This window comes from Uncinocarpus reesii, genomic scaffold, assembly GCF_000003515.1.
Source record: "Uncinocarpus reesii 1704 scaffold_2 genomic scaffold, whole genome shotgun sequence".
Classification (NCBI taxonomy): Eukaryota; Fungi; Ascomycota; class Eurotiomycetes; order Onygenales; family Onygenaceae; genus Uncinocarpus; species Uncinocarpus reesii.
This window is the reverse complement of record NW_003052499.1, coordinates 1,727,461-1,753,369: the sequence shown is the minus strand read 5'-3', so window position 1 is coordinate 1,753,369 and position 25,909 is coordinate 1,727,461. Positions and strand designations below refer to the sequence as shown.

The 25,909-nt window shown below is 50.3% G+C and overlaps 12 protein-coding genes across 12 annotated transcripts in view; 4 read left to right on the top strand and 8 right to left on the bottom strand.

Moving 5' to 3' along the window:
- Nucleotides 1–398: 398 nt before the first annotated feature.
- UREG_03570 (uncharacterized protein) lies at nucleotides 399–4,249 on the top strand (the record flags this gene model as incomplete). The annotated part of the gene is made up of 5 exons (XM_002544007.1): nucleotides 399–1,712; nucleotides 1,747–1,897; nucleotides 2,144–2,451; nucleotides 2,530–2,717; nucleotides 2,779–4,249. 5 exons carry the CDS (start codon nucleotides 399–401, stop codon nucleotides 4,247–4,249), a joined length of 3,432 nt encoding a protein of 1,143 aa, XP_002544053.1.
- A 339-nt stretch (nucleotides 4,250–4,588) lies between these two features.
- On the bottom strand, nucleotides 4,589–4,875 carry UREG_03569 (uncharacterized protein; the record flags this gene model as incomplete). Its single annotated transcript, XM_002544006.1, has 2 exons — nucleotides 4,589–4,801; nucleotides 4,855–4,875. 2 exons carry the CDS (start codon nucleotides 4,873–4,875, stop codon nucleotides 4,589–4,591), a joined length of 234 nt encoding a protein of 77 aa, XP_002544052.1.
- An 815-nt stretch (nucleotides 4,876–5,690) lies between these two features.
- Nucleotides 5,691–7,034, top strand: UREG_03568 (uncharacterized protein; the record flags this gene model as incomplete). Its single annotated transcript, XM_002544005.1, has 1 exon — nucleotides 5,691–7,034. One exon carries the CDS (start codon nucleotides 5,691–5,693, stop codon nucleotides 7,032–7,034), a length of 1,344 nt encoding a protein of 447 aa, XP_002544051.1.
- A 293-nt stretch (nucleotides 7,035–7,327) lies between these two features.
- Nucleotides 7,328–8,371, bottom strand: UREG_03567 (uncharacterized protein; the record flags this gene model as incomplete). Its single annotated transcript, XM_002544004.1, has 1 exon — nucleotides 7,328–8,371. The coding sequence occupies one exon, from the start codon at nucleotides 8,369–8,371 to the stop codon at nucleotides 7,328–7,330; it is 1,044 nt and encodes a 347-aa protein (XP_002544050.1).
- Nucleotides 8,372–9,302: 931 nt separating this feature from the next.
- UREG_03566 (uncharacterized protein) lies at nucleotides 9,303–9,779 on the bottom strand (the record flags this gene model as incomplete). The annotated part of the gene is made up of 2 exons (XM_002544003.1): nucleotides 9,303–9,685; nucleotides 9,719–9,779. 2 exons carry the CDS (start codon nucleotides 9,777–9,779, stop codon nucleotides 9,303–9,305), a joined length of 444 nt encoding a protein of 147 aa, XP_002544049.1.
- A 1,378-nt stretch (nucleotides 9,780–11,157) lies between these two features.
- Nucleotides 11,158–12,977, bottom strand: UREG_03565 (ATP synthase D chain, mitochondrial; the record flags this gene model as incomplete). The annotated part of the gene is made up of 7 exons (XM_002544002.1): nucleotides 11,158–11,187; nucleotides 11,244–11,330; nucleotides 11,400–11,795; nucleotides 11,882–12,031; nucleotides 12,239–12,551; nucleotides 12,620–12,678; nucleotides 12,741–12,977. 7 exons carry the CDS (start codon nucleotides 12,975–12,977, stop codon nucleotides 11,158–11,160), a joined length of 1,272 nt encoding a protein of 423 aa, XP_002544048.1.
- Nucleotides 12,978–13,652: 675 nt separating this feature from the next.
- UREG_03564 (60S ribosomal protein L14-B) lies at nucleotides 13,653–14,283 on the bottom strand (the record flags this gene model as incomplete). The annotated part of the gene is made up of 3 exons (XM_002544001.1): nucleotides 13,653–13,703; nucleotides 13,815–14,078; nucleotides 14,158–14,283. 3 exons carry the CDS (start codon nucleotides 14,281–14,283, stop codon nucleotides 13,653–13,655), a joined length of 441 nt encoding a protein of 146 aa, XP_002544047.1.
- A 1,320-nt stretch (nucleotides 14,284–15,603) lies between these two features.
- UREG_03563 (uncharacterized protein) lies at nucleotides 15,604–17,125 on the bottom strand (the record flags this gene model as incomplete). The annotated part of the gene is made up of 2 exons (XM_002544000.1): nucleotides 15,604–15,921; nucleotides 15,977–17,125. The coding sequence occupies 2 exons, from the start codon at nucleotides 17,123–17,125 to the stop codon at nucleotides 15,604–15,606; spliced, it is 1,467 nt and encodes a 488-aa protein (XP_002544046.1).
- A 647-nt stretch (nucleotides 17,126–17,772) lies between these two features.
- UREG_03562 (uncharacterized protein) lies at nucleotides 17,773–19,653 on the bottom strand (the record flags this gene model as incomplete). Its single annotated transcript, XM_002543999.1, has 3 exons — nucleotides 17,773–19,217; nucleotides 19,271–19,556; nucleotides 19,645–19,653. 3 exons carry the CDS (start codon nucleotides 19,651–19,653, stop codon nucleotides 17,773–17,775), a joined length of 1,740 nt encoding a protein of 579 aa, XP_002544045.1.
- Nucleotides 19,654–20,201: 548 nt separating this feature from the next.
- UREG_03561 (uncharacterized protein) lies at nucleotides 20,202–21,408 on the top strand (the record flags this gene model as incomplete). The annotated part of the gene is made up of 3 exons (XM_002543998.1): nucleotides 20,202–20,492; nucleotides 20,552–21,115; nucleotides 21,184–21,408. 3 exons carry the CDS (start codon nucleotides 20,202–20,204, stop codon nucleotides 21,406–21,408), a joined length of 1,080 nt encoding a protein of 359 aa, XP_002544044.1.
- Nucleotides 21,409–21,975: 567 nt separating this feature from the next.
- UREG_03560 (uncharacterized protein) lies at nucleotides 21,976–23,494 on the bottom strand (the record flags this gene model as incomplete). The annotated part of the gene is made up of 3 exons (XM_002543997.1): nucleotides 21,976–22,875; nucleotides 22,949–23,010; nucleotides 23,068–23,494. 3 exons carry the CDS (start codon nucleotides 23,492–23,494, stop codon nucleotides 21,976–21,978), a joined length of 1,389 nt encoding a protein of 462 aa, XP_002544043.1.
- Nucleotides 23,495–24,918: 1,424 nt separating this feature from the next.
- Nucleotides 24,919–25,909, top strand: part of UREG_03559 (catalase A) — a gene marked incomplete at both ends in the record, with an annotated part of 2,321 nt that continues 1,330 nt past the window's right edge. The window contains 3 exons of the mRNA XM_002543996.1: nucleotides 24,919–25,146; nucleotides 25,207–25,519; nucleotides 25,574–25,880. Of these exons, the coding sequence (XP_002544042.1) occupies nucleotides 24,919–25,146; nucleotides 25,207–25,519; nucleotides 25,574–25,880 (848 nt within the window). The remainder of the gene's footprint in view (nucleotides 25,147–25,206; nucleotides 25,520–25,573; nucleotides 25,881–25,909) is intronic.

The following is a 25,909-nucleotide window of genomic DNA, read 5'->3' as shown; positions in this document are numbered from 1 at the left end:
TAGGGTTTAGTATGGGCAGTGACAGTCTCACCACCGCGAATGCACCTAGGCTGGTGACGGCCAGCTAGATACGTTGACTATCCGTGAATAAGTCCTTTACCATTAGGTAGGCCTGTAGTAATAAACTATTTTGAGCGTCCCCTACCTTCAGTGCATCTATGATTTGAAGCTGCAAGCGCCACCGGAAAAACGACCTTTGAGCAACCGCACTCCGGTGAACCATATATTTGCACCTAGGAAATATCAAGGGCGACGGTCAGGCTTAATCACCCCAATTTCAGAACCTTAACGAAGAGGTATTAAATTGAATTTATTACTCGTAAAGACGACAGGGCAAAGCCCAAACAGTCCCGTCACTGATACCGCACACTCCTCTCAATTCTATACTGCTACCCGCCATGGAAACAGCAGCTCCGTCCCGGGTATTACGGAGCAAGCGGAAAGTTCCCAATTCGATAGAACAGGGGCCAACCCCAACGGCTGCTAAAAAAACACGGAAGGGCCAAGACCAAAGAGCAGATACGCAAGCCAAAGTCATAGAGTTGCCGCATAACTTAGGTACTTTAGCCGTACCTGCACCGATTGAAGGATTTCCGAGTTATGATACAAAGCCGATCAGTACGAATACCAACCAACAGGCAGGAGCAAGCTGGACGATAGTTGATGCGCCTCCCCAAGATTCTGATCAGGCCTTTTCTTTAGAAAGTCCACAAGAGGAGCTCATCGCTCGAGAGGTCGGAATAGCTGTCGAAATTTCAAACTCGGAGTCGGTCAAAGGGGCCAAATCGACGACATTAAAACAGGAAACCGCTTCTAAAACGACAGCCGTCCGGAGGAAACCAAAACCCGCATTCAATGAGACTCCTTTCCCAGATTGGGAATATCCCACAGTTGAGCAATGCGAGGAAGTTTCCCGTCTTCTATCCTCCATCCATGGAGAAGTTAAAGCCCCAGAAACCATACCGTTACCATCACTGACTATATCCGGATGCGGAGAAGTGCCCAGCGTGCTCGATGCCTTGATTCGCACCCTTCTTAGCGGCGCAACTACCGGTAATAATTCCGCTATGGCTTTTCAAGGTCTTGTTAAAAGATTCGGTGTTCTCCAAGACGGCGTGGGCAAAGGCAGTGTAGACTGGAACAAGGTGCGACATGCCCCAGTGGGTGAAATTCGAGATGCAATAAAGAGCGGTGGTCTGGCAGATATCAAGAGTAAACATATTAAAGAGATACTTACCATGGTATATGAGGAAAATATAGCACGACGAAACGAGCTTCAAACCGATGGAAAGGCAAAGCACGGTAACCGAGTTGATCACGCAGATGAACACATGCTCTCCCTGGACTATATGCATGCCTTATCGAAGGACGAAGCGATGCAGCGGTTTATCAAATACCCAGGAATTGGCGTCAAAACCGCAGCCTGTGTCGTGCTGTTCTGCCTCCGCCGTCCATGCTTCGCCGTGGACACCCATGTTTTCCGACTCTCGAAGTGGCTGGGATGGATTCCGTCCGAGAAGGTCAATGAAATTACTGCGTTCAGGCACCTTGAAGTGCGAGTTCCCGATCATCTCAAATATTCACTGCATCAGTTGTTTATATTCCACGGAAAGGAGTGTCCGAGGTGCCGAGCAATGACAGGAGTGTCGAGTGAGGGATGGGAGAAGGGATGCGTTATTGACCACTTGGTGAAACGAACTGGGAAAAGAAAAGTGAGCAAAACGGGTCTTGTTCAAACAAAATTAGCCCTCTGAGAGCTTGTTTCTGTGTGGTAGTTCGAAAAGTAGCTTCCGGTATGATAAATTTCCGAAAATCTCACGAGGAGCTTCAAGGGCAGATCATCTAGAAATGGCGTTTGATGGAGCAGTTATTGCAAAGCCCCGTTGCGATGAGATGGGTAGATAGAGAGTTCATTCATGGGCTGCTTTCTGTCTTATTCTACCTCCTTCATACTCTGTTGTTGACCGTTGATATCCTCCGAAGGTCGATCTCCGCGGCGGAAAGCCTTGGCGCGCTAGGAAAGCAGTTTGAGCTTAGTGACGTCTTGGCACCAACTCATCAATGTTGTCGCTAACCGCATCCGGAAAATTGACATCTGAGCTTCGAGTTCGTCTCAGGGATCGAACTTCCTTTCGAAACACAGGCACCGCCTGCGTGTGGATTGCGGGAAGCGACGGTGAGATTCAGGGCATAGCAAGCATGGAGGCCGTCCAGTCGTTCGTTAGTAAATGCTTGAGCTTGACTCTCGCACAAATTTTGAGCTCCGGCCTCGTCCTCCTGAGCACCTGGATCGCCGCGCGAGCTACCTATAGCTATACGCTCGCTTGGAGGGAACGTCCGGTCAGCTTCACAGTTCCTCTTCCTCCCGAAGTGTCGCCCGACTGGCAAGGAAAGGCGTGGGACGAAGTTGATGATGCGGACAAGGAAATTCTCGAGTCACAATCGTTTGGGGTAGGTACCTAGCTCAGGCTGTGTTTTTTCGTTTGATGTTGAACCCCGACGCTGACGCTGCTACCTGACACTATATAGAAATTTGATGAATCCAAAATCCTTAGCTACTGTCCCGCCGACGGCCGTTTGCTTGGGGATGAGAATGGCGTGAAACCCGCGTCTCCTGAAAAGATTGACCTCACGGTTCGACGGGCAGTTGTTGCTCAGTTTAAATGGAAAAGGACGACTTTTGCTGAGAGGAGAAGAGTTTTGAGGACATTGTTAAAGTTCGTACCGCGCGTGTTCCGGAAACTTGTCTCAGAACATGTGCTGATCAGATCCTCCTAGGTATATCCTAGAACACCAAGATGAAATCGTCACAGCTTGCTGTTTGGATTCAGGGAAAACTAAAGTCGATGCTTGTTTTGGCGAAATCCTTGTTACTGCAGAAAAGCTGAAGTGGACTATTAACCACGGAGAAAATTCTCTTCGCACTGATTCACGGCCTACGAATTTGTTAATGATGTACAAGAAAAACACCGTTCGATATGAGCCGCTTGGAGTTATTACCGCCTGCGTTTCTTGGAATTATCCATTCCACAACTTTATCTCCCCAGTCATTAGCGCAATATTTGCCGGAAACTCGATCATTGTCAAGCCATCAGAACATACAGCGTGGTCCTCGACATTCTTCTACAACCTTATTCGTGAAGCTATCGTGAGCTGCGGCTACTCGGAATACCTTGTGCAAAGTCTCGTCTGTCTACCGCAACACGCCGACGTCTTAACATCGCATCCTAAAGTTGACCATATCGTTTTCATTGGGTCCCGCCCCGTTGCACATGCGGTTTGCAAATCAGCAGCTAAGTCTCTTACGCCAGTGACTGTCGAATTAGGAGGGAAAGATCCCGTAATTGTCCTGGATGATCCTTCTACATTGAACGACATCGCGAGTGTCGCATCGGTTCTCCTGCGAGGCGTCTTCCAATCCGCGGGCCAAAACTGCGTTGGTGCAGAACGGATTATTGCGCTTCCTCGTGCGTATAACAAGATCCTTGAAATTGTCACGCCGCGGATAAAAGCACTTCGTCTTGGCTCAGTACTCCTAGATTCAAGGCAAACCAAGCATGACCCGGATCACAAACCCGGCACCCCTGACGTTGGTGCTGTCATCTCCCAGCGATCCTTTGACCTTTTGGAAGCTCTCATTTCGGAAGCGGTAGGACAGGGAGCAAAACTCATATGTGGTGGAAAGCGACACAACCACCCTAATTACCCGCGTGGTCATTACTTCACTCCTACGCTTCTCGCCAATGTCACTCGAGAGATGAGAGTTGCGCAAATGGAACTATTCGCCCCTGTCTTTTTGCTTATGCGCGCCACGGATGTGTATGATGCCGTAAGCATCGCGAACTCCACCGAATACGCACTCGGAGCAAGTGTCTTTGGGCATCGCAAACGAGAAGTGGAGTATTGCGTCTCAAACCTCAACGCTGGCATGGTGGCTGTTAATGATTTTGGTGTCTACTATGCCGTTGGCCTGCCATTTGGCGGACTGAAAGGGAGTGGGTATGGACGATTTGGTGGGGCGGAAGGATTGAGAAACTTGAGCAATCTCAAAGCCGTCTCTGTCGACGGTTGGCCGTTTATACAGACTAAGATACCCCCAACTTTGGATTATCCGATTCAAAAAGGTGACAGCGCTAAAATGGACGGCAGGGGTGCTTGGGAAATGTGTAAAGGGGTCGTGGAAACGGGGTATCATCCATCAATCAGTGGTAAAGCCAGGGGCATACAAAAGATCCTCAAGAATATTTGATCATATTTTGGAACCTACTGCGGAAGCTTTCACTTATTATAAATGCGAGTTAATGTGAAGGAGGGCAGTCGTGGAACATAGGTATTGAATTGTGGCTAAAGGTCAAAATCTAATAAATCATGGCGCTAACACATTGCACAGTACGCATCAAACTATCAACGGATATTGGGCTCGAACAGCGCACAAAGAACAACTTTGGAAGATATTACAAGAAGTATAGCAGGAGCAAGTTGGGTATCGGCATAATTCATTATCGGTCGGTTTGCGGATAAGGACAAATCAAGTGTTGCCGTTTAGCATCGAGCTTTTCGTTTCGATAGTTGAAAAGGACAACCTGTTTTATACGGTTCGCATTGGTCGTCGGCCCCAACGGTGACGCCGTCCCATTCCGCCCGAGGTATGTGTTCGTCGGGTTCGTCGTCTCGAGTACCAGCCGCAGGTCAGGAAGGAGATGATGGCGCCGAGAACAGTAACGACACCGCCGACGATTGCTGTAAGAACGGATGCGATACCGCTGACAATGGCCATGAGGCAGTCGCCAATGGCGTGGAACTAAGTTTGGAGGTTAGCTTGGGGATCATTTATATTGCAGTGATAGAACTCACAACTGATACAATAGCACCCATGTTGAGGGGAGGAATTTCTTTTTGATATTCGCGGTTTATATTCAAGATCGTTTGCAAAAGTAGATTCAGTTTGGATTTTGACCCGTGGTCTTGATCTTTGTATATGCTAGGAAAGGAAAAGAAGGAAGGGTCTACAAGATGAATTTGCCTCCTATATATACATATTTTCCAGGGACAACGAGCTCGCTTCACGATCAACCCTTCCCCCCTGATGGACTGCATATGACTTCATTTGGGGGATTTTCTAACGGATTTCTTGTTTGAGCAAGCTGTTTTAGATACCAAACCCGGGGGGCCAAATGGAATCTCTTTCCAAAGCAAGAAACACATGGAATGGTGATCACGCTCCAATGACGCCGAATCCCTGTCGAATTCTGCACCTGTGAGTCCAAACGTGAAGCCATCGTGATGTCAGCAGTCGTGATGATGTCATTGCTAGTTACTCCACTAGTCCCATATCGGTCTAGCGTACATCTACGTCATGATGAAAGTGTAGCCAATCAGCGGCGAGCGGAAATTTGGCCTGCAAACAAGGCAAACACTTCTCTTTTGGGAGCATCGCACGACTTGAGCAAAGCTGCATCGTATCTCGTCGAGTGCCGGACGGTGAGTTGGCCTGACCGTTGCGTCGATTCCGCTACCTTGTGTATTGGCGACTAACGGCTAATTGTCACTATCAGGGGCAGAACTGGGCCATGCTTATGGATTTCAATTCAGACTCTTAGCCCGAGTCTCGAAGACACGCGAGACTCCAGTCGCCAGGAAGATTCTATACTATTCAGCAAGGGAGATACAAGTTAACTTAGAGCAGTATCATGGCTCCTCTTTTCTCAAATGCTGTCCATCGTCTTCCAACGTCGGAATTGACCCCTGTCAAAGTTAGGGGGAAAAGGAAACGGCCAAGGAAAGAGCTGGAACCCATGGGGGTGGCTGACAGCCCATCGAGCTCAAGAGATAGCCTCAGTCGCGAGTCACCAATATCTTTAGAAAGGAAAGGTTTCCGAGCCACGTCCAAGGCTAAAAGGAACAGATCCAAAAGTCGGGATCCCAGGCGGTTCTCGCGCCTCGAATCGCTTCCCGCTGAACTGATCGAGCAGATATTCTTAGAGTGCCTTGAGTTTGATCTGCCACGGGCGTCTCCGTATCTTGGTGCTGTTCTGTCGACAGATCTGATTTACCGCGGCTTGATTCTGTTATCGTTCTGGAGTGACCCAGACCCAGCAGATCGAACCGCGACAGCAATGCTCGAGAGAATGTTACGCCCATTCAAATACAATCCCATGGACGCTCTTCAACGCCAGGCATTGCAGATTTTAGTCCTGGACTGCCGATGGTGCACGTTTGAGCGTATTAAGTCTTTGGTTGGGGATATGATCGAACTGTCACTTTGTCGATGGCTCTCTGGAGCGGACGCAATACCAACTGCCGATGTGGATTTCATCAAGCGTGAATATAAAAAGGCCCCTTTAAGTCATATCTGGCAAGTTCACCTTGACAATTTTGTCAATCCTCGCCACAAATTTGATATCTTACAGCCTTATCTATCTCCGCTACAGGTTTTGGCGCTACCTGACAAGGTGCTTCGCGGGACTCCTTGGACGGATGAAAAGGTTCATTTCTTAGAGTTCCTCCGCAAGCATATCCGGAACGTGAAGACGCTAAAGGTGTGGGACGCACTGGCATCGCGGGAATCAATTCAGGAGGGGATTCGTTCCGCAATTTTAGAACACAATATTCGTGCCTTGCGTGCTCTGATCGAGCTGGATGAATCCTATCACTCACTTCTAGATTATCGTCAGCTCTATACTTTACCAGGGGAATACTTCGTTTTGGCTTCACGTCAGGGGGGGCATGCCATTACAATTCTTGTCCTCCTTGTGCGTGCAGCATCAATGTCGGTTCCACCGGATGACCCCGAACTTACGGAATGGGCGATTGAATTACAGGATAAAGGAGTGGCTTTCGGCGGCTGGCTGCTAAATTTTATGAGGGACATTCCGCTATTTAGCCAAGAAGAGAGAGAACCGATTAACCGTCGTTTTGAGTCGTATTGTCCGCTGTACGGGCCTGACTACGAACAGGTGTTTGGAAGCAAGTGGACTAGCTGGCTACACGAATTGCAAGAAACCTCGTATAAATCGTGGTCAGGCTGGGATTGATTTTTCTATAATCGTTTTTCATTAGACCAGGCTCTTGCGCCTCCGACGGGTCATTCATTACATTTTTTTTTTTTTGGCATATTAAATCACAAAGCGACACAGAACGATATATAAAACATTGTCCTGATCAAAGGCTTGGTGTGATGAAGGCTTCAATCGCCACAATGCAAAATCGCCGCACAAGACGAACCATGCAGTGCATTAAGTGCTGGCATGTAAGATAGTCATTATCATCATAATCATCATAGTCATTCCCATCCGACCATTTACGAGGACGGGACAGCGGTCATCAATCACGATTGCTCATATTTCGCCAGCAACGCCCGGATGGATTTGTCGGACGTCGGTATCTCATCTCGGTGCTCAGAGAACAACAGAGTCAAAAACGGATCCTTGTCAGACTTTGCATATCGCGCCGCCACTCTAAAATTATTCGACCGCACGGGCCAACGGAGGGGATACGAATAGATCTTGACGCGGATGTGCAGCGACAGCAGACGCTGAAAAGTTGCAAAGTCCCGATCGACGATTAGCTGCCGGACGACGGCCTTGGAGCGTTCAAAATTGCCATCGTCGTCGATGTACGCTTCGTTGGAAAGGAGGGTGAGCAGCTCGAGCTTTTCCTCCGTCCAGGGCGTGCGCAGGAGTCGGTCTGGCATGCGGCATGGGTCTGTGAGGCTGCAGGCGGGCAGGCGGAAGACGTCGGTCTCTTGGAAGACGGGGCTGGGTTCTCTGATCTGTACGGCGCCAAAGTTGAACCAGATGGACACTTTGAGGTTGACGTCCGACTGGGGGTGTCTGGCGGAGAGGACGAGGTCCCCCTTACCCCGTTTGCCGTGCGTGGCGTTGTCAAAGGGGTCTATGTTTTGCCAATAGTCGTCGAGGTTGTCTAGTTGTGCCCGGTCTGCGTCGGACATGACGAGGTCTCTGCACTTTTGACGAAGGACGTGCTCGACGTATTCGCGCTGGCATTTACGCATTAGCGATATGGTGCACCACCTACACCGTAGGATCTCTGTCTGCAGATCGGTTCTTTCTTTCATCCCGATGGAGAAATAGCTCATTGGCACGAACGGACGAATCAGTATTCCGCTGCTGGAGGAGGGATTGTTGCTGCTAAAGGCCAGACGGATTAGCCACGAGTAGATGACCTCGTTGGCGAGGGCGGCGGCTACGTGTATCGACGCTCGAGGGAAGTTGAACTCTAGGCTCTGGAAGAAGATTTTGTGGATGAGCTCGACGGGGAGCCGCTCGATAGGGGCACGGGTGTCGACCGGAGAGGAGGACTTTGGCGACCATCCGGTGCTGGCCCGGTGAGATGGTGCGCGCAGGTCCATTGAGTGAGTTGTATAGGTTACTCTGTATAAAGGGGGCGATGAGGATCCGACAGGACGGACACCGGGTCAGGATATACGAAGCCAGCGCCAGGGAAGTGGGAAGAACTAAGAATTAAGGTCCATCCGCACCCACGGAACCCGCCAAAGCCTGCTGGCAGTCTGCCTGGGGCCGTCCAGCCGCAGATCAGAGAGCACAGAGGGGACTGGATCCCACTGCAGACACGGCTGGGTCCCTCGGGTGATTCGACGCATCGTAATTTATAGAGCAGCCATGCTGCTGCGCGGAACAGACGGAGCAAAATGGGAATTATCCCGTGATGTGCGACACTGCGGGGTCTCTTCTCCAGCAGATCCAAAGGCGAAAAGGAAAAATAAAACAGAAAAAAAAAAGAATAAACCTTCTGGGGGTTCAAAGTGTCATCAGAAATGAGATTCAGCCAGCATGGGGCTTGTGGCGCGGAGATGAGCCGGACAACACCGGCGCGCGGTGCCTACCAAGCTTCCTTTTTGGCCGGCAGCGAGGGGGAGGAAATCAGGATCCGCGAGCAGTCCCTTCATCGGATTGTAATTTGTGGCATATTTAACTTTGCACTTGAAGTCGCGGTGCTGGCTCTTGTCGCTGGATGCCCTGCCCGCAGAGCGGCTGCAGACGCCACATTTGGCATGTCCTCGACGGCTGGAGCACGATCCCGGCCAGCAGGAGGAGACGCAGCAGGGATGCAGAAAGCGTAACGAGTCAGGAGCAGACAGAGCATCGGTGCTGCGGGCCGCGGCAGCGCGGAGGCCGCTCGTTTAGGAGTGAAGAAGAGCAGCGCAAAAAGCAACGACGCACGCACAACCCGACGACTTGGGATTTAGCGACCCGGCCGCCTGGGAATGTGGCTTCACTATGACAAGTTAACTAGCTGACTCTCCAGACCAGTCCGTTTTGCTACAAGGATTCCAGCCAAACACGGCCGCTGAACCCGTTTGTCGGGTCTCTTGCTTCGACGCTGTCTGTCGACGCTGCAGCCCCGTTGAATCGAATGCTGCCCTGCACACCGCTCGTCCGCTTCCCTTTCGTCATCCGCGTGGAGGTGGACTGGAGGGTGCAGATTGGCTTCCCACGGCTCGATTGCACGCCCGGCTGCAGGCGGTGGGCTCTGATTTCATGCATGCCAGCAGCGCACGATTGGACAGCTGGTTCGGGCCGCCTGACGAGTTTCTGGGTCTGGTGCTTAAACGAGCCTGCATCGAGCAGTTTCTCTGGATTACTCAAGGCGCTCTGGCAGGGGATAGTCGGCACGATCACTCCGTCTGCAATTCCAAAACACCCTGGAGCAGGGATCTGATAGCACTGATTCATACTTTCAGTCTCCAGCGCTGCAGATTGTATTCCTGCTGCCAGTAATGAACCCACGATACCCATCGTTCGCCCAGGATAGCCTCTTCGGCACCGATGCGAAATCTGACTCGGTTCTGTCCCTCCCCACTAACGTAGCATTAAAAATCTACACAGCTCATGGTGTGTGACGATCTTCTTCGCTTGCAGCACTGCATCTACGTCAGATGGCTCCCCCACGCTGCTTGGGCAACAGTCTGAAATGATGTGCAAAGGCATCTGCTCAGGCCCTTCTGCTACATCCTCTCCTGTCCACGGCTTTTGGGCACTAATCCAGAGTTACAAGACTTTAACCATCGGCCAACATGTTGGCCGACAGCAATCGATTAAACCTTCCAAAACCCGCTGAAAACCGGCCCGGAGTTCGGGATGCCCGCTCTAATCTTCGCATGAGTCCCAAAAGGGATAGTCTTCCGCCGCGGACATGATGTTTGGGTGAAATACATGCATAACAATGTGTTTCCAATCGAAAGACTGCTTAGCGGCGGCCGTTGGAAAGTATAATCGACTGTCTTTGGTTGCCCCGACGGCGCCTAGAAGAATTGGCACCAGCCATGTCGAATTTGGAATCACGGTCTTCAAAAGGCGGAGAAATCATCGCCCCGCTAATGCCCGTGCTAACACCAACGATTGTAATCCAGATGTTGGATCGCGAGCTTGATTCTCTCTCATCAGATTCCCTCCTGATGGGGCTGGCCCCTTTTGATGACAAGAACCCGTGGAGGTGAGGTGAATATTGTACAGTCTTTTCACTGCCCCAGAATGCCAGAGGCGTAACCTCAAGCTAGGCGTAATCCTTTGTAAACTAGCCATCTGACACATACCATCTATGATGAGCTCTGCTCTATGACCCGTGTAGCCAACAAGAAGTGGCAGTCAATGTCGATTGACTGCGGAAGATGAACCTGGGAGACACTCATAACTGGGTATGAGGGGTTGGCGAAGAGTGCCTTGTCCGGGTTTCTGGTATTCAACCAACAAAACGGCTGACCCGGAGGCCGTCTAATTAGTACGAGATGCGTGAAACATGCATTAGCCCTGGATGGATGTTGATGTTTTAAGTGGTGGGTTTTGGACACATCTAGACAAGTAGCTACGGATATCTCCTGCCGCGCTTGTGACCGGTTCTGGGCCACTGTCACTGGTCGATACATGGCATGAGGTTCCGGGGGAAACGATATTGAAACGGCGCAACAATCCAACAGGCAAATGAGCTGAGAATATAGAACAAGGCACAATCGTCTGATTCAAGAAAACGGTTTATTCTATACAATTCCAGGGAACTGGAATGCTCTCTGAAAATATAAATCGACAGGCCAAGGATGATTGCACAGATTTTGTATCTTTGAAACTGCTACAGAGGCCGAACAACCCAACCTTGACCCAATGCAGATGCAATGATAATTTATAAGAAGGAGAGGTCGCCATATTTCTCCTGTTAAAAGATAGGTCAGCATCATATCTAGCCACTGCATCGGCCAATGCACGAACCTTGTAGCCTGGTGGCACCCAGATACCCCTCTTCACCAACTCAGCGGTCTTCTTCTCGATCTCGGGTTGAGCCTTGACAATGTCGTCCTAGAAGTAGAGAAAATCGACTCAGTAACCCATACTCACGTGCAAAATCTAGACTGCACAGGAACATACCACAGAGAGCTCTTCCCATGGCCGGGCGGTCTCGATGTTATCCAACGTCTTCTCCAAATACTTCAACTCCTCTTCAACCTTGCCCTTTGTAGCCTCGGCGCTCGCAACGGCCTGTGCTTCAAATGCCTCAATGGCCTTCAATTGCCGGCTGACGTCGTAGGTCTGGGGCTTGAAAGACTTCATCTGCTTCTCGATCTCGTCCACGATGGCCTTGTTCTTCAAGACGCCGCGGTAATGTGCAAAGTCGATGTCCTGCGGAGCCTCGGAGAGAGTCTGCACCTTGCGGCGGGCATCGTCGTTGCGCTTCTTGAACGCCTGGAGGGAAGCGGCGGTGCCTCCTCGGAGACCGAGGGAGGCGGAGACCTTGGCCCAGTCGAGTTTGAGAGCTGCGCTGCGCTGGAAGGGTTCGGGATTGTCAGTGGCATCGTTCCAATGGCGGGAATAAAGGTAGCCATGTGGGTTGGCATGGCCTATTGACTTACTGCTACAGCCATTGCGACGATGTGTGGAGTGTGCGTGGTGGTTGAAGGGTGATACCGATTAGCCAGACGTTGAACGAGAGAGATTGTTGCCAGAAGCCCGGCTGGCGAGTCACGTGACCCACTGTCGCGAGTCTTGGCCCAAACTGATATCTGAGGAAATGAGAGATGAGAAGAAGGGGAGAAAGCATTGAATTGTAAGATCTATGCAGATGGCATTCACCTAAATGGTTTTTTAAAGTCCGATTTACGTGCGCCTCGTAGACATCCACAGAACCCGAAGCCATTAAACAGGAGGGTTACTCCCCAAGTAGCATACACGAAGATTTTTGCCTGCTAAAAGGCCCGATCCCCTCATACGCTCAGCGCCATGATAGAGTTGACGATATCATTATCGTTCTCTTTAAGTGCTTTGATGGCCTTTGACCTCGATACGTTGGCCTGGGCCATGACCAATTCGATATCCTTCGCCTCAAGACCAGTCTCGTCAGTCTCGCCCTCCTCTTCTTCCTCTTCCTCCTTCTTTTCAGTCTCAGCAGCCTTTCCCTTGCCGAGATCGATGTGCTCGTGGCCCGCGTGCTCTCCGTTTCCGGCCTCCGCGGCAGAGAGCTGCTGGGCGGCAGACGCTTGGGCCTGGGAGTTCAAGTCCTCAATCTTGGCCTCACCGAAGATGCTACAGAGCCGATTAGCAAACTGTGGCCTACCCACTGTAAATAGATATGGAAAAGCGGAGAGACATACATCCAGGTATTGCTGGAGGGCGAGCGGTAGACATCTGGCTGGTTGATGACGAAGAGAATCTACCCAATGGCCTAGTTAGCAACGTCCTAGCGATTGTTTATCTGCGTAGTTCAAATCTTACGTTCTTGGGGCGGCGGAGAGTGACACGAGTGATTCCGGGGACGTGCTTCAATCCCAGCTTTCCGATTGCCTTGCGGGCCTTCTTCTCGTTGCGGGAGTGGACGGTGATGGCAGCGCCGCCGGGGATGGTTGGCTCTTCGCCAGCTTCGGCTTCCGATTCGGAGCTCTCGCCGGCGTCTTCGACGGTGGTCTTTGGGACCTCGTCGTCAGGGAGTTCTTCTACTCGTGGGTTGGCCATGGTTGTCTTATGGGAGCTGTATCGCGAGTTGTCAGAATTACAGCACACAATTGAACCTTTGCGTAGATCCTGGCGCTCCGTCAAAGCGACACCAGAGGAGGTAATTAAAGATGGCAGAAAATCCAATTCAACCTACCTTGGCAGAAGAAGGCTTTGAATCGAGAGCTTGACGGTGCCGGGTTGTGATGCTGGGAGGGTTATGTGAGGTGTGTGTAGCTGGTTGAATACATCGAGGGCTTTGGGGGGCCTTGCCGAATATCGTTTAGCGAGATTCCAACCCCCAAGGCCTTTATTCACACGCCTAGGCCTCCCAAGACTACAACGCGTAGATTGATGTTCCAGGCAAAATTAAAGAATCGTGGGTATGTCATGTTATTCATGAATTCTACAGCATTTATTGCAAATTGTAATCACGTTGCTACAAACCATACCCACAGGCGCCAGAAGCCCACCGGTATTGGGATTCCTAGACAAGTACAAACAGGAAGTTGTCAAGGACCATAGCCATTTATTCCGATTCATTAAGAAGTTTTTTGGAAAAGTGTCAGTTCTCAAGATCGGAATGACATTGATTCCAGCTGTAATTGTTGAATGGGAATCGGGCAACATCCAACAAGCAGGGGAAACAACCCATTCGCCATTCCCACCACCCCAGTATTGTCTTCCTCACCCCGTTCACGAAGCAGCGCGGATCTTAGCGTGTGCCTTTTGCACCTCATAGCGAGCCTGTAAGCACGTATTTATTAGCCAGCCGAGCTATTTTGGTAGTTTCCAACTATTGCAGCCCCAACCGGGTGCAAATTCCACACGATGCCTGGATAGCCGGGTCGTACGAACCTGTTTCTTCAGTCTCATAACCTTGAAGCGCTCAAAGTCGGTGAGGTTGCGTCTCCGCTCTTGTTGTTCCCGCTTCTTCGCAAAACCACTCTGTGCCCATTTCGCGTCGATCTCAGCCTTCTCCCACATCTTCTTGATCGGTCCGGTGCCGGCAGCGAGTGGGAGTTTGGGGATGGTGAAGGGCGTCAGGGTGACGTGTGCGAGGGAAATGGCATGGCGAGGGACGACTTTGTTCTCTTGACCCGAAGGACCATCGACAAGGACCTAGAGGAGCGAAATCTCGTCAGAATCCGGGGTTCCTAATGTCACAGGTGTCCCAATTCGAGCGGCGGGTAAAACATACGCGCTTGTGGTCGATAATCTCAGCGATCACAGCCAATTTGCCCGAGTAGGGGCCGCTCCGGATGAGCACAACGCGGCCCACCTCAACGAGCTTCCATGACGAGGTCTTGATATCGATCTGAGTCATGGCGAAGGCTTCCTGGGCGCACAAAATCGTCAGTCGGTTGGAATCCTCAAGAGGCGCACGGGGAAGGGGCTCGCTCACAATCCACCGGTCTAGTTGGTCGTTGGATTAGGTGTCGGATGGTCGTTGTCGATATCTTGCACCGCGAATTTCGGGAGACTCAGCGTTTGCCCACAAAACCCTCCCTCGCTTAACCCTACGCTAACGTAATCTAGGGCTTCCGCTCTGGGTTTAGCGCCCTCCCCCGGTTCGTTGGCGCTAGTCCTTCTTTCTTCCGCGCGAAAATCTTTTTCTTCCTTCAACCAACATCATCTTCTTGTGCTTCATCGATGGTGGTCGACCATCTGAGTCCACCTACTAACTGGTAAGTCTGAACTTCTTCTCTCGTCTCACCAGCTGGTTCCTTTAATGATGCGGTAATTTGCGGTTGAACCACCATTGTGAAGCCCCCGCCTGGGTTTCGTATGCAATGGCTGGATAATGATAGCTACTTTCTTACATATTCTGACTCTGTTTTCGTTCTGGATTATGATCTATCAAGGCTTGTCGTACGGGTTTAATGGCTGACTCAAGCTTCGGTTTCTAGGTAACTTGGTTAGGCCCCTGCCATGCGCCTATTCTGCTTCATACCTCATGAGTAAATGGACTCTCTGGATGAAGGCTTGTAAGCTATATTACGAAAAAAGAATGCTTCTCTAGGCTACTAAAACAAAGGTAAACCAACCTCGCGTACATTTACTCTGCTACATTTTGTCTGTGATGACACACAAACGCACTAGATAGTAAATGATGCCTACGGGCAATGATATTTCCTTTTACACCAAGATCGCTGAGGACAACCATTTTTGTTACTTGTCATTTACTTCATTGTTTGATGAGTCTGAAGCTAATATACAATTTCAGAATTATAGGGCATACTACTATTCAACCAGCATAGGACTCTAGATTGACTCTTTTTGTCATAGTTTGGCATGCATGGATACCATCTAGTTTCAGATTGATTTCATTTTGATAAATCATGGATATTCTACAATGTAAACCTTCTATTACATGTTCCATCCTAGAGCTTCGGTCCACGGTTTCAGAGACCTTTTGAATGTGAGGTGGAAACAGGTCCAGCAAAACAGGAACAAGCGTAGCAAAAGAACAGCTCGCATTCCACTAATCCTCGTCATCCCGCTAAAAAGCATCAATACATTCGTCCCAACAAAACGCTCTCTTGAATGGTACAGTGCACCCAATACATACACAGGAGCCAAAATATATACATTTCATAAGTACACTAAGATCTATATTGACGGACTGTCCTTTTAGTTCTTTATGTCAAACAGTAGCATGCCCATTTTCATCATCATCAGATTTATTGATATCATCGTCATCGTCGTCACCGTCGCTCGGTTCTCGCCATCCCTCTGCCTCTAAATTTCGAGATCGAATCCCGAAACTAAGCAGAAACCCAAGGAACGCGATACCGCCAAAAACACCAAAGGCGAGCGCTTCCCCTTTTGGTTTCACTTTCATCGCGATAGAGAACAGGCTGCCAGATAAGAAGGGTCCGGCTGCGCGACCGGCTGCGGAAAGGGTCTGTGCGAGGCCGTTGAGGGCGCCGAGAACCGAGTTGTCTGGCGCAGAGTTTGTGATCTGGTTTCAGTTAGCAAGTTCACTCGATATTAGCCCGGGAGGAATGATGACATACCAAGAGTAGGGCGCTGGTCAAGCCGCCGACCGCTGAAATAGTCTTTAAGAGTAAGACAACACAAAGCTCGATGGCAAGCAAAATGCCGCTCCGTGACATTTTACCCTCCAGCGCGGCCTTGTCTTTGTACCCGACAAAGGGCATCAGAGCAAAGGATATCACAAAGCCAAACAGGCCAGCACGGTACGACCACCTATTCCCCATTTTATCTCGTAGCTTGCCGAATATACATACTTGAAACGCTATCGTGACGACGCCTGCAAACCCCAAAGAAAGGCCGATCTCTTGGGGAGTAAGTCCACGGCCGGCCGGCGGTGAAGCCTGGCCAAATATCGGATACAGAGAGTTATATGAAACATTTGACAGAGCAAAAATCAAGTATGTGATGAGTAAGAGGATCACGTCTCGGTTCAGCACTTCGTCGCTGTTTAGCTGCTCGTGATTCCGCCGGTGGCCGAAGAGAGGCGCCGTAGTCGATTCGACATTGCTAGTGTCGGCGCTTGTGTCGCTGTTGTAGCTTCTGCGCCGCCTGGACCTCGCAGAGGAGCTCCTACTCCTCAAGTAGGACGGTCTTGTCGAGCATGTAAACTGCCACAGCCAAGTGAACATATCATGAACTTTTTTTCCGATAGCAGGAAGCGTGACTGCATTTTCAAGGCTTTCTTCCAAGAAGAACGATGCCACAATAAAGTCAAAGACCAAAATCGCTGCGGAGGCGAGGTTTGGGCCAAGATAGGGGAATCTCTCGTCGAGAATGGCTTTTTTAGACACCAGGAGGCCACCAAGCACCGGGCCTGTGATCCCTCCCACGCCATAAATCACGGGCAAATAAGTGAACGCACGCGACTGGTTGCTGCGGTCCGTGATTTCTCCCAAACACGTCGAAACCACTCCCTGGTTCCCATTGACTGCTCCCATAAGAACCTGCACTAGAACCGCCTGCCAAAGTGTCCTGCAAAACCCAAAGGCCCCAAAGCACGCCGCCGTTAGGATCGTCCCGAGCAGGATAACCGGCTTGCGACCAATCCGATCCGAGAGCCAGCCCCAGAAGTAGTTTGTAACGAACTGTGCGAAGGCGAATGACGAAGCGATTGTTCCAACATACATTCCCACTTTGCTATGTTCGGTTTCTGGAAACGAAGCGGCCATGTCTGGCAGGTAAGGGCTGATGGAGTTTAGGGCCGTCTGTTCGCAAAGCGCTATCAGAGCGAGCACCGCCATTTGTCTCATCGGCATCGGTGTGCCAGTGAAGGAGTTTTGGTCGCTCTCGTCATCGCTTTCAGTTTCCGATCCTTGGAGGAAGAGGGTAGAGTCGCTGCGAAGAGGGCGGCCGCGCGACGCGGGTGGCGCCGTCTCAAAGGTGTGGTAACGCGGTGTGGAGGATTTTCGCCTGGGTACCAGAGGACGAGCCGCCATAGCGTCCGAACAGTTCAGATAGCAATGTAATTATCAGAGTGAGATGCTAGAAGAGATCGCGCATGCTGGTAACGGAGCAATTGGGTCTGCCTGGATGAAGTTGTCTTGAAATGATGACGATAATGTGCGGGCCCGAAGCGGTGACAAAGAACGCTGGCTCTCTGATTCAGGAACGGCCGGTGATGGGCCAGCGGCACAGAGGATTCAGATAAAGAGCAATCACATTTCCAAAAGAGACCTAACAACTAGCTGCCGCAACGATAAACAAGAATTGCTGGCTTCCAACAAAAGCGAAAAAAAAGCCGTTAAACGCGCCAAGCCGCGGACATTGCGCCGCCATCCCACGCCAAGACATTAGACGCGAGCCCGGCGCTTACTGCTTACCTCATCAGCAGCCCAACCGCCCACGAGACGCTCAAGCCCCTGAGATCGCCGTAATGCTGGCCGACTCCAAGGAAGACGATGGGGATGCCGGTCGCGTGCACCATGCTGACCAGTGTCCCAACCATGTCCCCAACAGTGTCGCACTTGCTGATGATGAACCCGTCAAGGCCCCTCCCGGTTCCAAACGCTTGGTTGAAATTCCGCGCTTGCATGACACTGTCCGTGCCGACAAGTGCTTCGCCAACCATGAAAATCTTATCTGGAGCCGCAAATTTGGCAAACTTCTCCAACGAGGACATCAGCCGCTGGTCGTTGTGTCGACGACCTGCGGTGTCGATGAGGACGACGTCAAAGTTGCTGCTTGCGGCGTAGGCGACCGCATCTTTGGCAACGTTTGCAGCGTCTTTGCCGTATCCCTTTTCATACAGTTCGATATGGCCAACGTTTTCCCTCTCGCTCAGCTCCTTCAAGTTCCGTGCATGGACGCGCAGCTGCTCCACAGCCCCAGAACGGAACGTGTCGCAGGCAGCGATGAGAACCTTGTAGTTGTTTTGAAGGAGGAAAAAACAGATTTTGCTGAGGTTAGTCGACTTACCCACTCCATTGACGCCCACGATTGAAATCACGTATGGTCGGCGAGCTTGCTGCCTATCGTGAGGCGAGGTTACGGCCTCAATTTCGCGGAGAAGATCCAGGGACGAAGTGGGCGTGAGAATCTTTTGAAGCGAAGATTCCATTGCCGACCGGAGTGCGGCATCAATGCTCTGGAAACTGCCTGTTTTCTTTCCGACTAGCTCTTGTTCCACGCCCTCGCATAGTCGGACAGCAGCCTCGCGCGCAACGTTCTTCTTCAATAGATGGTCTTCCATGGCCTTTAACGGGTTCTCAAGGTCTGCCTTCGTCAAAACCTTTCCACCGATCACGTTACGGAATAAACCACTGATCGCACCGAGACCAGAACTGACCATGCCACTGGAGGTACTGGACTTGGTTTTCTGCTGGTCTGCTTTTTCCAAGATAGAATGGACCTCATCTCCTAAATCCTTCAAAACAAATTGGCCTTTGGAGGTTTTGGTGCCCCATTTACTAGAATCAACTGCTTCAACTTGAACTCCTGGCGCCGACTCGGGAGCATTTGCATCCGAAGCGGAGTAGTCAAGGATCTCCCCATCATCCTCCTCGGCAAGACCATCCACGCCCCATTTCCTCAGCTTCTTTTGCCCACCTTTCGGAGTCTTCCCTTTCTTGGGGGTGTCGCCATTTTGAGCAGAGTTAGTAGCACTGGCAGCCTTGCGAGCACGCCTTGAAACCCGCCCGCCAGGCCCAGACTTCCCTGTCAAAATGTGGTTTCGTGCCGGAGACGCGGATCGCGAGGTCCCCGGGGACATGGATGGCGTACTATCTTCTGACACCACCGACACCTGTGCAGCTCGTTGCTGCACTACTAAGATATTAGAATCCGAAAGGCCAGGGCAGCTTGGAGACATAACCTACCAGGCAAGAGACCGGGAACCGGTGGAGGTGGTGGCCCTCCTGTGTCCGCATGGGCTAATGTATCTTTCTTATCTTCCACAATTAGTCGAGGCCCATCTTCGATAGAGGATCCCGCGGCGCGCTCCAGCTCTTGAAGTTGCTGCTCGAAATAAGGGTCGAACGGATATTCCACCACTCTGCACCTCGGCCCCTTCAGCTGCTCCTTATATAGATCTATGAAAATGGTTTTGATATTTTCGAGTAGCTCGTCGATCCAGGTCAAATGCAGAAGAGACTGGTAAACGACCTAGGACCGCAAAAGCGTCAGAGGGATCAAGCCGCGTAGATTCAAGAGTGCGCATCTTACAACGAAAAGTAGCCCTAGATCCTTTGACCTCGTCCATCTCAAGGTATATTTTTCCTTTTTATATTGTTGCGTAGAGCTCTCTGCACCGGCTTCAGGGAGGTGTATCTTCTCTTCAATGAAAACAGTGTTGATTAGACTGTTGACGATATGTGCGCCGACCGGGGCATATGATTTTGACCAGAGAACAACACCTGAGGTGGTGATAATTTCAAAAGAGTCCAACATACTGACTGTGCTGTTCCTTGTCCACTCCCAGCAGGAAACAAAACTAGGAGATTTGCGGTTGCTGCGAAAGAGTTGTCTATCAGAGGCGGTTATCCCTGCATCAGAAGTTGAGTCTCCAGCTGTGCGCACGGACCAACTGAAGGCGATCTTCAAACTTCGGGCTGCTGAATCTGAACAGATATTGATATCAAAAGCACAGGCCGGGGGGATTGTCCTTTTCACCAGTGTACAGATGATATATCATTTACAGATATAAACCCATCCTCTGACACCGTGGCCAAGGGTCGCACCCTTTTCAGTCAATTTCCGCCATCTGTCCTCATATCATAGCTTCCTCCCCCGAACAACCTCAAAGTCACCATGCACCGAACGCCCTTCCAAGGCCCCCCACCGGCCCAATCCCCTCCTCTTCACCACCCGGTTCCTCAGCATGTTTCCACAGTACCAATGATGCGGTCACCACCGCCTCCTACGACGCAACAGCCGCAGCAATCCAGCTATGGAAACCCATACCAGCCTGCGCCCGCACAAGGGGGCAGCGGCACATTTGCACCCGGGTTTGGGGGCTTCATTACGGATCCTACGGCTCATATGGGCTTTCAGGTTGGGAAATCGGCCATGATGGCTGGCCAGGAATATATGGAGCAGAATGTACGAACCCCATACTCCCATGGTGCCCGAGACTATACTCTAACTTTATCATTGTGCAGTTCAATCGATATGTCTCCATTCCGGCATTGAAACATTACTTCAACGTTTCCAATTCCTACGTACTCAAGAAACTTGCCCTGGTTCTTTTTCCATGGCGCCACAAGCCGTGGTCTCGGCAGCAGGGCCGCCTGTCCTCCTCGACCACAGGTCCGAATGGCCAAATATCCCAAGCTCAATACACATCGATATACCTACCACCCCGCGATGACATCAATTCGCCGGACATGTACATCCCGGCCATGGCACTGGTGACCTACATACTCCTTTCTGCCGTGCTGGCCGGTTTCCGTGGCAGCTTTCACCCTGAGCTGTTAGGCTCGATAACCACGACAGCATTGGCAGTTGTGATATTTGAGATCATCTGCTTAAAGGTCGCGATGTACATTCTCAGTATTAGCAATGACTCTCAACTACTGGACTTGGTCGCCTACTCAGGGTACAAATTCGTTGGTATTATTATCACTCTTGTCGCAGCGGAAAGTTTAAGCCCAGGTCGAGGCACTGGAGGTTGGGTGGGATGGGCCGTTTTCACTTATACGTTCCTGGCCAATGCCTTTTTCCTTGTAAGGCCTTTTTCCCATATGCACCAAATATTTTCGATGAAATTTGAATTAACACATCTGCTTGCCAGCTACGGTCCTTGAAATACGTCCTCCTCCCCGACTCCTCGAGCGACGGCCCAATCCGTGGAGGCACCATGCCCACCGTGGCCCGTTCGCAGCGCAATAGACGCACACAATTCCTCTTTATCTACTCCTATATCATGCAATTCCTGTTCATGTGGGTCCTTAGCCGACTCGACCCCGTCACTTCCAAGTCCGCCCCTAAAATTAAACCCCCAACGGTGCCCGTATAAGCGACCAGACGTTTAGAAACTGGAGACTTTCTCCCTCTTCTCGTATGGATCACCATGGGCAAAAAGAGTGAAGAGACGAAGCAGCATATGCCTTTTAACCGTTTCAATGTCAGACCGGTGTACAAATACATTTCGTTCAAATGATGATCCATGTTCGGCAAGGTTTACATCCATGTGGTGTGTTGTGGGCAAAATTTCTGTTTTTGGCAATGATCTAATGATGTTATTGGGGTCTCTTACCTACCTATTTGCTCTGACTTATATTTTTCAGTTTGAGCCTGTGCTCAACTGCGGCACTATTTCTAGCATTTCAAGGCATATTTTCCGTATTGCTTATATACCCCATACTCCTGAAATAGCGCAGTCTGGTCAGATACAAACAACCACTACTGCTATGAATGTAGTGTGGAAAAAGCCATAGAATAAGTGTCAAGCGCAGTTAATGCAAATGAGAGTCCGAAATGCGCACAATTAACGGCCAGCTCGACATTCAAAACTCTCTGTCTCAACTAATTGTCATCAAAGTTAGCCGTTACTCAACTTTCGCCCTTGACGTGACGGAAGAGGCTAAAAATCAAGATCGTCGGCGGTATCCTCAGACTCGCTGATTTCAATTATCAGGGTCTCTGCTTTCCTCTTCCCTAACACTTCAGACCGCCGTGTCAAAATTGGAAGTGCCCGCCCCTCCTTTTGTCCGTCTTCCATTTTCTTTTGCTTCAATTCGTTCTTCGCTAGTTCGATAAGCGCACGCTCTTCCGCAAGCTGTACCCTTTTCTGTTCCGCCCAAGTAGCAAGATGTTCCGGATTCTTGGTACACCATAGGACGATTTCACGGGTAGCAAGTGCATCTTCCAAACTGCTATGTCCTTTTTTACCGGCCTGGATGCGGATTCCCAGGAATGTTTCGCAGAGCGTCTTCAAACCCCAGACCCGCTTGCACGTCGGACCGACTGCCTTTTTTGTGAGAATCTCCGAGTCAACAATTCGAGTGTGCACCATCCCCAGGACTTTCAAATCATTGGCTAGAGAATGTCCAATGAGGATAGTTTGTGGGTTCATAAAAGCCCATAGTTCGGCTCGGGCAGCTTCCCATCCTTCCAGTGCTGCTCTGTCTTGCGCGATTGTTTTCTCGGTCACTCCCGTGATGCGCACACGCCAGTCCGTTACTTTTACCAACGGGCGTACAAGGCGGTTGAGAATAACTTCACCAGTTAAATAGTCGACAGCGCTAAGGCTGACTGGATAATCTCCCGCGACAGTACCGACCATTTCACAATCAAGCGCGATAGCGGCGCGCTTGGGGGCAGTGGAGCTTTGGTCTAGCGGGGTGAGCTGACATTTGCGGAGTCGAGAGGCAAGACCTTTACTGGGGAGCATGTACTCGTGAGTAGGAACATTTACGCATCCTTTGCTGTTGGTGTTGCAACATTTGTAGACGGGTTTTTTCTGGCTCGTTCCAGCAGGCATCTATAGACATCATACCATAGATCAGAAATCCAGATCAATAAAAACAGGGACTTGCAAATCTGTATATACCAACCGGCTTAGGTTTCTCAGTGTGGTAAGTACAACTTTTTCTTCCCTCAATGTCTCGTTTCATTCCTATGCATTGTCAGCACTTCCGTTCTGTGATAGAACACCATCAATTCAAATACCTACCATGGCATCTCTTGCAGACGCTAACACCATCGATCTCCTCCTCGCTGTACTGTTTCAATCGATACATTTTAGGGAGCTCATCCAATGAATGACACTGTTGCTCAAGCAAAGCCAGAAGTCCGGCGTGCTCATCGGCGGATATTATGGTCCGAGCCTCGAATATTGCCCCAGCTTCAGCGGTTATATCGCGCGGATGTTTGACCCCTTCGGCTCTACCGGCATAATTGCCCACAATAGCTTCACTACGGTTCATCTCCGAGTGTTTTTCGGCCCGATGTTGCTTCAGAGACTGAATGTTAACAAACCTTTTTGAACAATCGGGACATTGGACATTTTTCTTGGGTGAGGCTTGGGATGTGCCCTGCGTTTTGACTGCGCTGCCTCTCCGGGAGCGGCGACGTCTTTTTGGTTTTGGATCATCTGCCATCGCGTCCCGATTCAATTTAGGGTGTCTCGGACTGTGAAGGGTGAATGTAAGTTCGATTGGGCCGATTCCTATAAGGGACTTTTGAAGGACTTGTAGATGAAGATGGTAGTCTGTTAGATGAGAAAATGAAATGTTGAAGGGTGAAGGGGCGAAAGAGTGACAGGAAAGCCTTTATATAAAGCGGGCTCAATAGTTAGATTGTGGGGAAGACATGTACAGGGCTAGAATCCGCGTGTCGCTGCGCCGAGAACTGCATTTCAAACATTCACTTGCCAGGTTGCTAAACAAGTGAGTTGTTGGCTATCAAAATGTCGCTGCTAGCTTGGAACATTGTCAGGTGCGATGGAAGTCCAGGCTGCAGTGGCACCCAAGCCAATTGTATGACAGAGGTAGTAGCCTTTCCATGTTTACATCTGTTGGCCCAAGAGGTGCCTATTCACACTCTGCAGACTGATCAATTGCCCGCTGCAAAACTGAGATGCTTGACGTTTTCAAAGGAAACAGACAGCTGTTGAATGGACCTGTAGCGGGATATCACTTCCAGTAATCACTCCGCCGACAGCTCTGGCTAACATAAAGGAGCGAAACAATGTTACTAGAGATCTAGTAGCTTGTAAGTGCACTTTCCAGAGCCTGCTGGCAGTACTGCTTTGTCGTTTTCCCCATCCTGCCCTGCTCCCTGTCATCTCGTCGTTCGTCGTCATTATATCGAGGTTTCGGCCTCAACGCAACCCTCGGATAAACTATACTCCATAGCCATGCTTACGTAAGCTTAAACTCGGATTTACTATAAATCCAGCTCCAAAAATGACGTCATTTCCTGCTCGCTGCGATTTTCATCCGAACTTCTCGTGAGCAACCACGCCTTTTTGCTACAGTCTGCAATGGTATCGGGCATGCTTGGATGGGCAAATGACACTCTAGGAAACCAAGTTGGCATTTGAGATAATCCGATGCATACGGGGCCTTCAGAATCGAGACGACCCCGACTCTCCGAGGCCTCCCATCGTCACAGGCCCCAACAGTCTGTGGAGGAGGAAGAGGAACTGACTGCTTCTATACAGACAACAATCAGCAGAATGTGAAACCTCCGCATCTCGAATTAGTGCTGGAACGGGGTCTAGCGAGCTCTAGATCTGCAGTATTCTCCCCCTCCTCTTGGTTTTCAGGGATTTGGGTTCAGTCCGCAAAACAGCTTTCCCAGTTTCCTGCACTGTCACCATCACCATGAAGCTACACCAGCAGCCAGCTGTTGAGAACGTCATGATTACGTTTCCACTTTCTTCCTTGGAATCAATCCTCTGTACGGAGTAGCTGTTCAATATAATGCATCTCCGCTCCAATCACACTCCGATTGAACAAATCTCTTGTTCGTTGCTACCAATTTGATACTCTTAATAGTTGTCACCCACTGATTGAAAGCCATGGCTAATATAACCGGCGGTCTAACCAAAATGAAGGAGGCGGTACAGGGAATGACACAGGATAAGAAGATCAAAGATCTTGCCCGCGACACCTCTGATGTCCATGCACCGGCGACAATCACAACGGACCACGGCACCAAAGTGAGCAATACAGACAATTGGTTGAAATCAGTTGACGACCACAGAACCGGTCCGTCTTTGCTAGAAGACCAGATTGCTAGAGAAAAGGTATGGATATCCTGGTAGATCAATTCGCGGAACACCAGCTCAATATGATCAATTGTATAGATCCACCGCTTCGACCACGAACGCATTCCCGAACGTGTTGTGCATGCCCGTGGAACTGGAGCTTTTGGTCATTTCATGCTCCTGGAGAGTGCATCCGATGTCACTTCAGCCGGCGTACTGACCGATACATCTCGTACCACTCCCGTCTTTGTTCGTTTCTCGACCGTCCAGGGTAGCCGTGGCAGCGCCGACACGGTTCGTGATGTTCGAGGTTTTGCTGTCAAATTTTATACGGATGAAGGCAACTGGGACCTTGTAGGGAATAACATTCCAGTATTTTTCATTCAAGATGCTATGAAATTTCCGGACTTTGGTATATGCTCCAGTCAGGATATCGTGAAGCAACTATGTCTCTAACGATGATTAGTTCATGCCGTGAAGCCAGAGCCCCATAATGAGGTGCCGCAAGCCCAAACGGCGCACAATAACTTCTGGGATTTCGTCTACCTCCATCCAGAGGCCACTCACATGTTCATGTGGGCTATGTCTGACCGAGCCATTCCGCGATCGTATCGAATGATGCAAGGATTCGGTGTCAACACGTATGTCCTAGTCAACAATGAAGGGAAACGGCATTTTGTCAAATTCCATTGGATGCCAGAACTCGGCGTGCATTCACTGGTATGGGACGAATGCCTCAAGGTTGCCGGCCAGGATCCCGATTTCCACCGTCTGTACGTAATGGAAGCCATTGACAATAAAG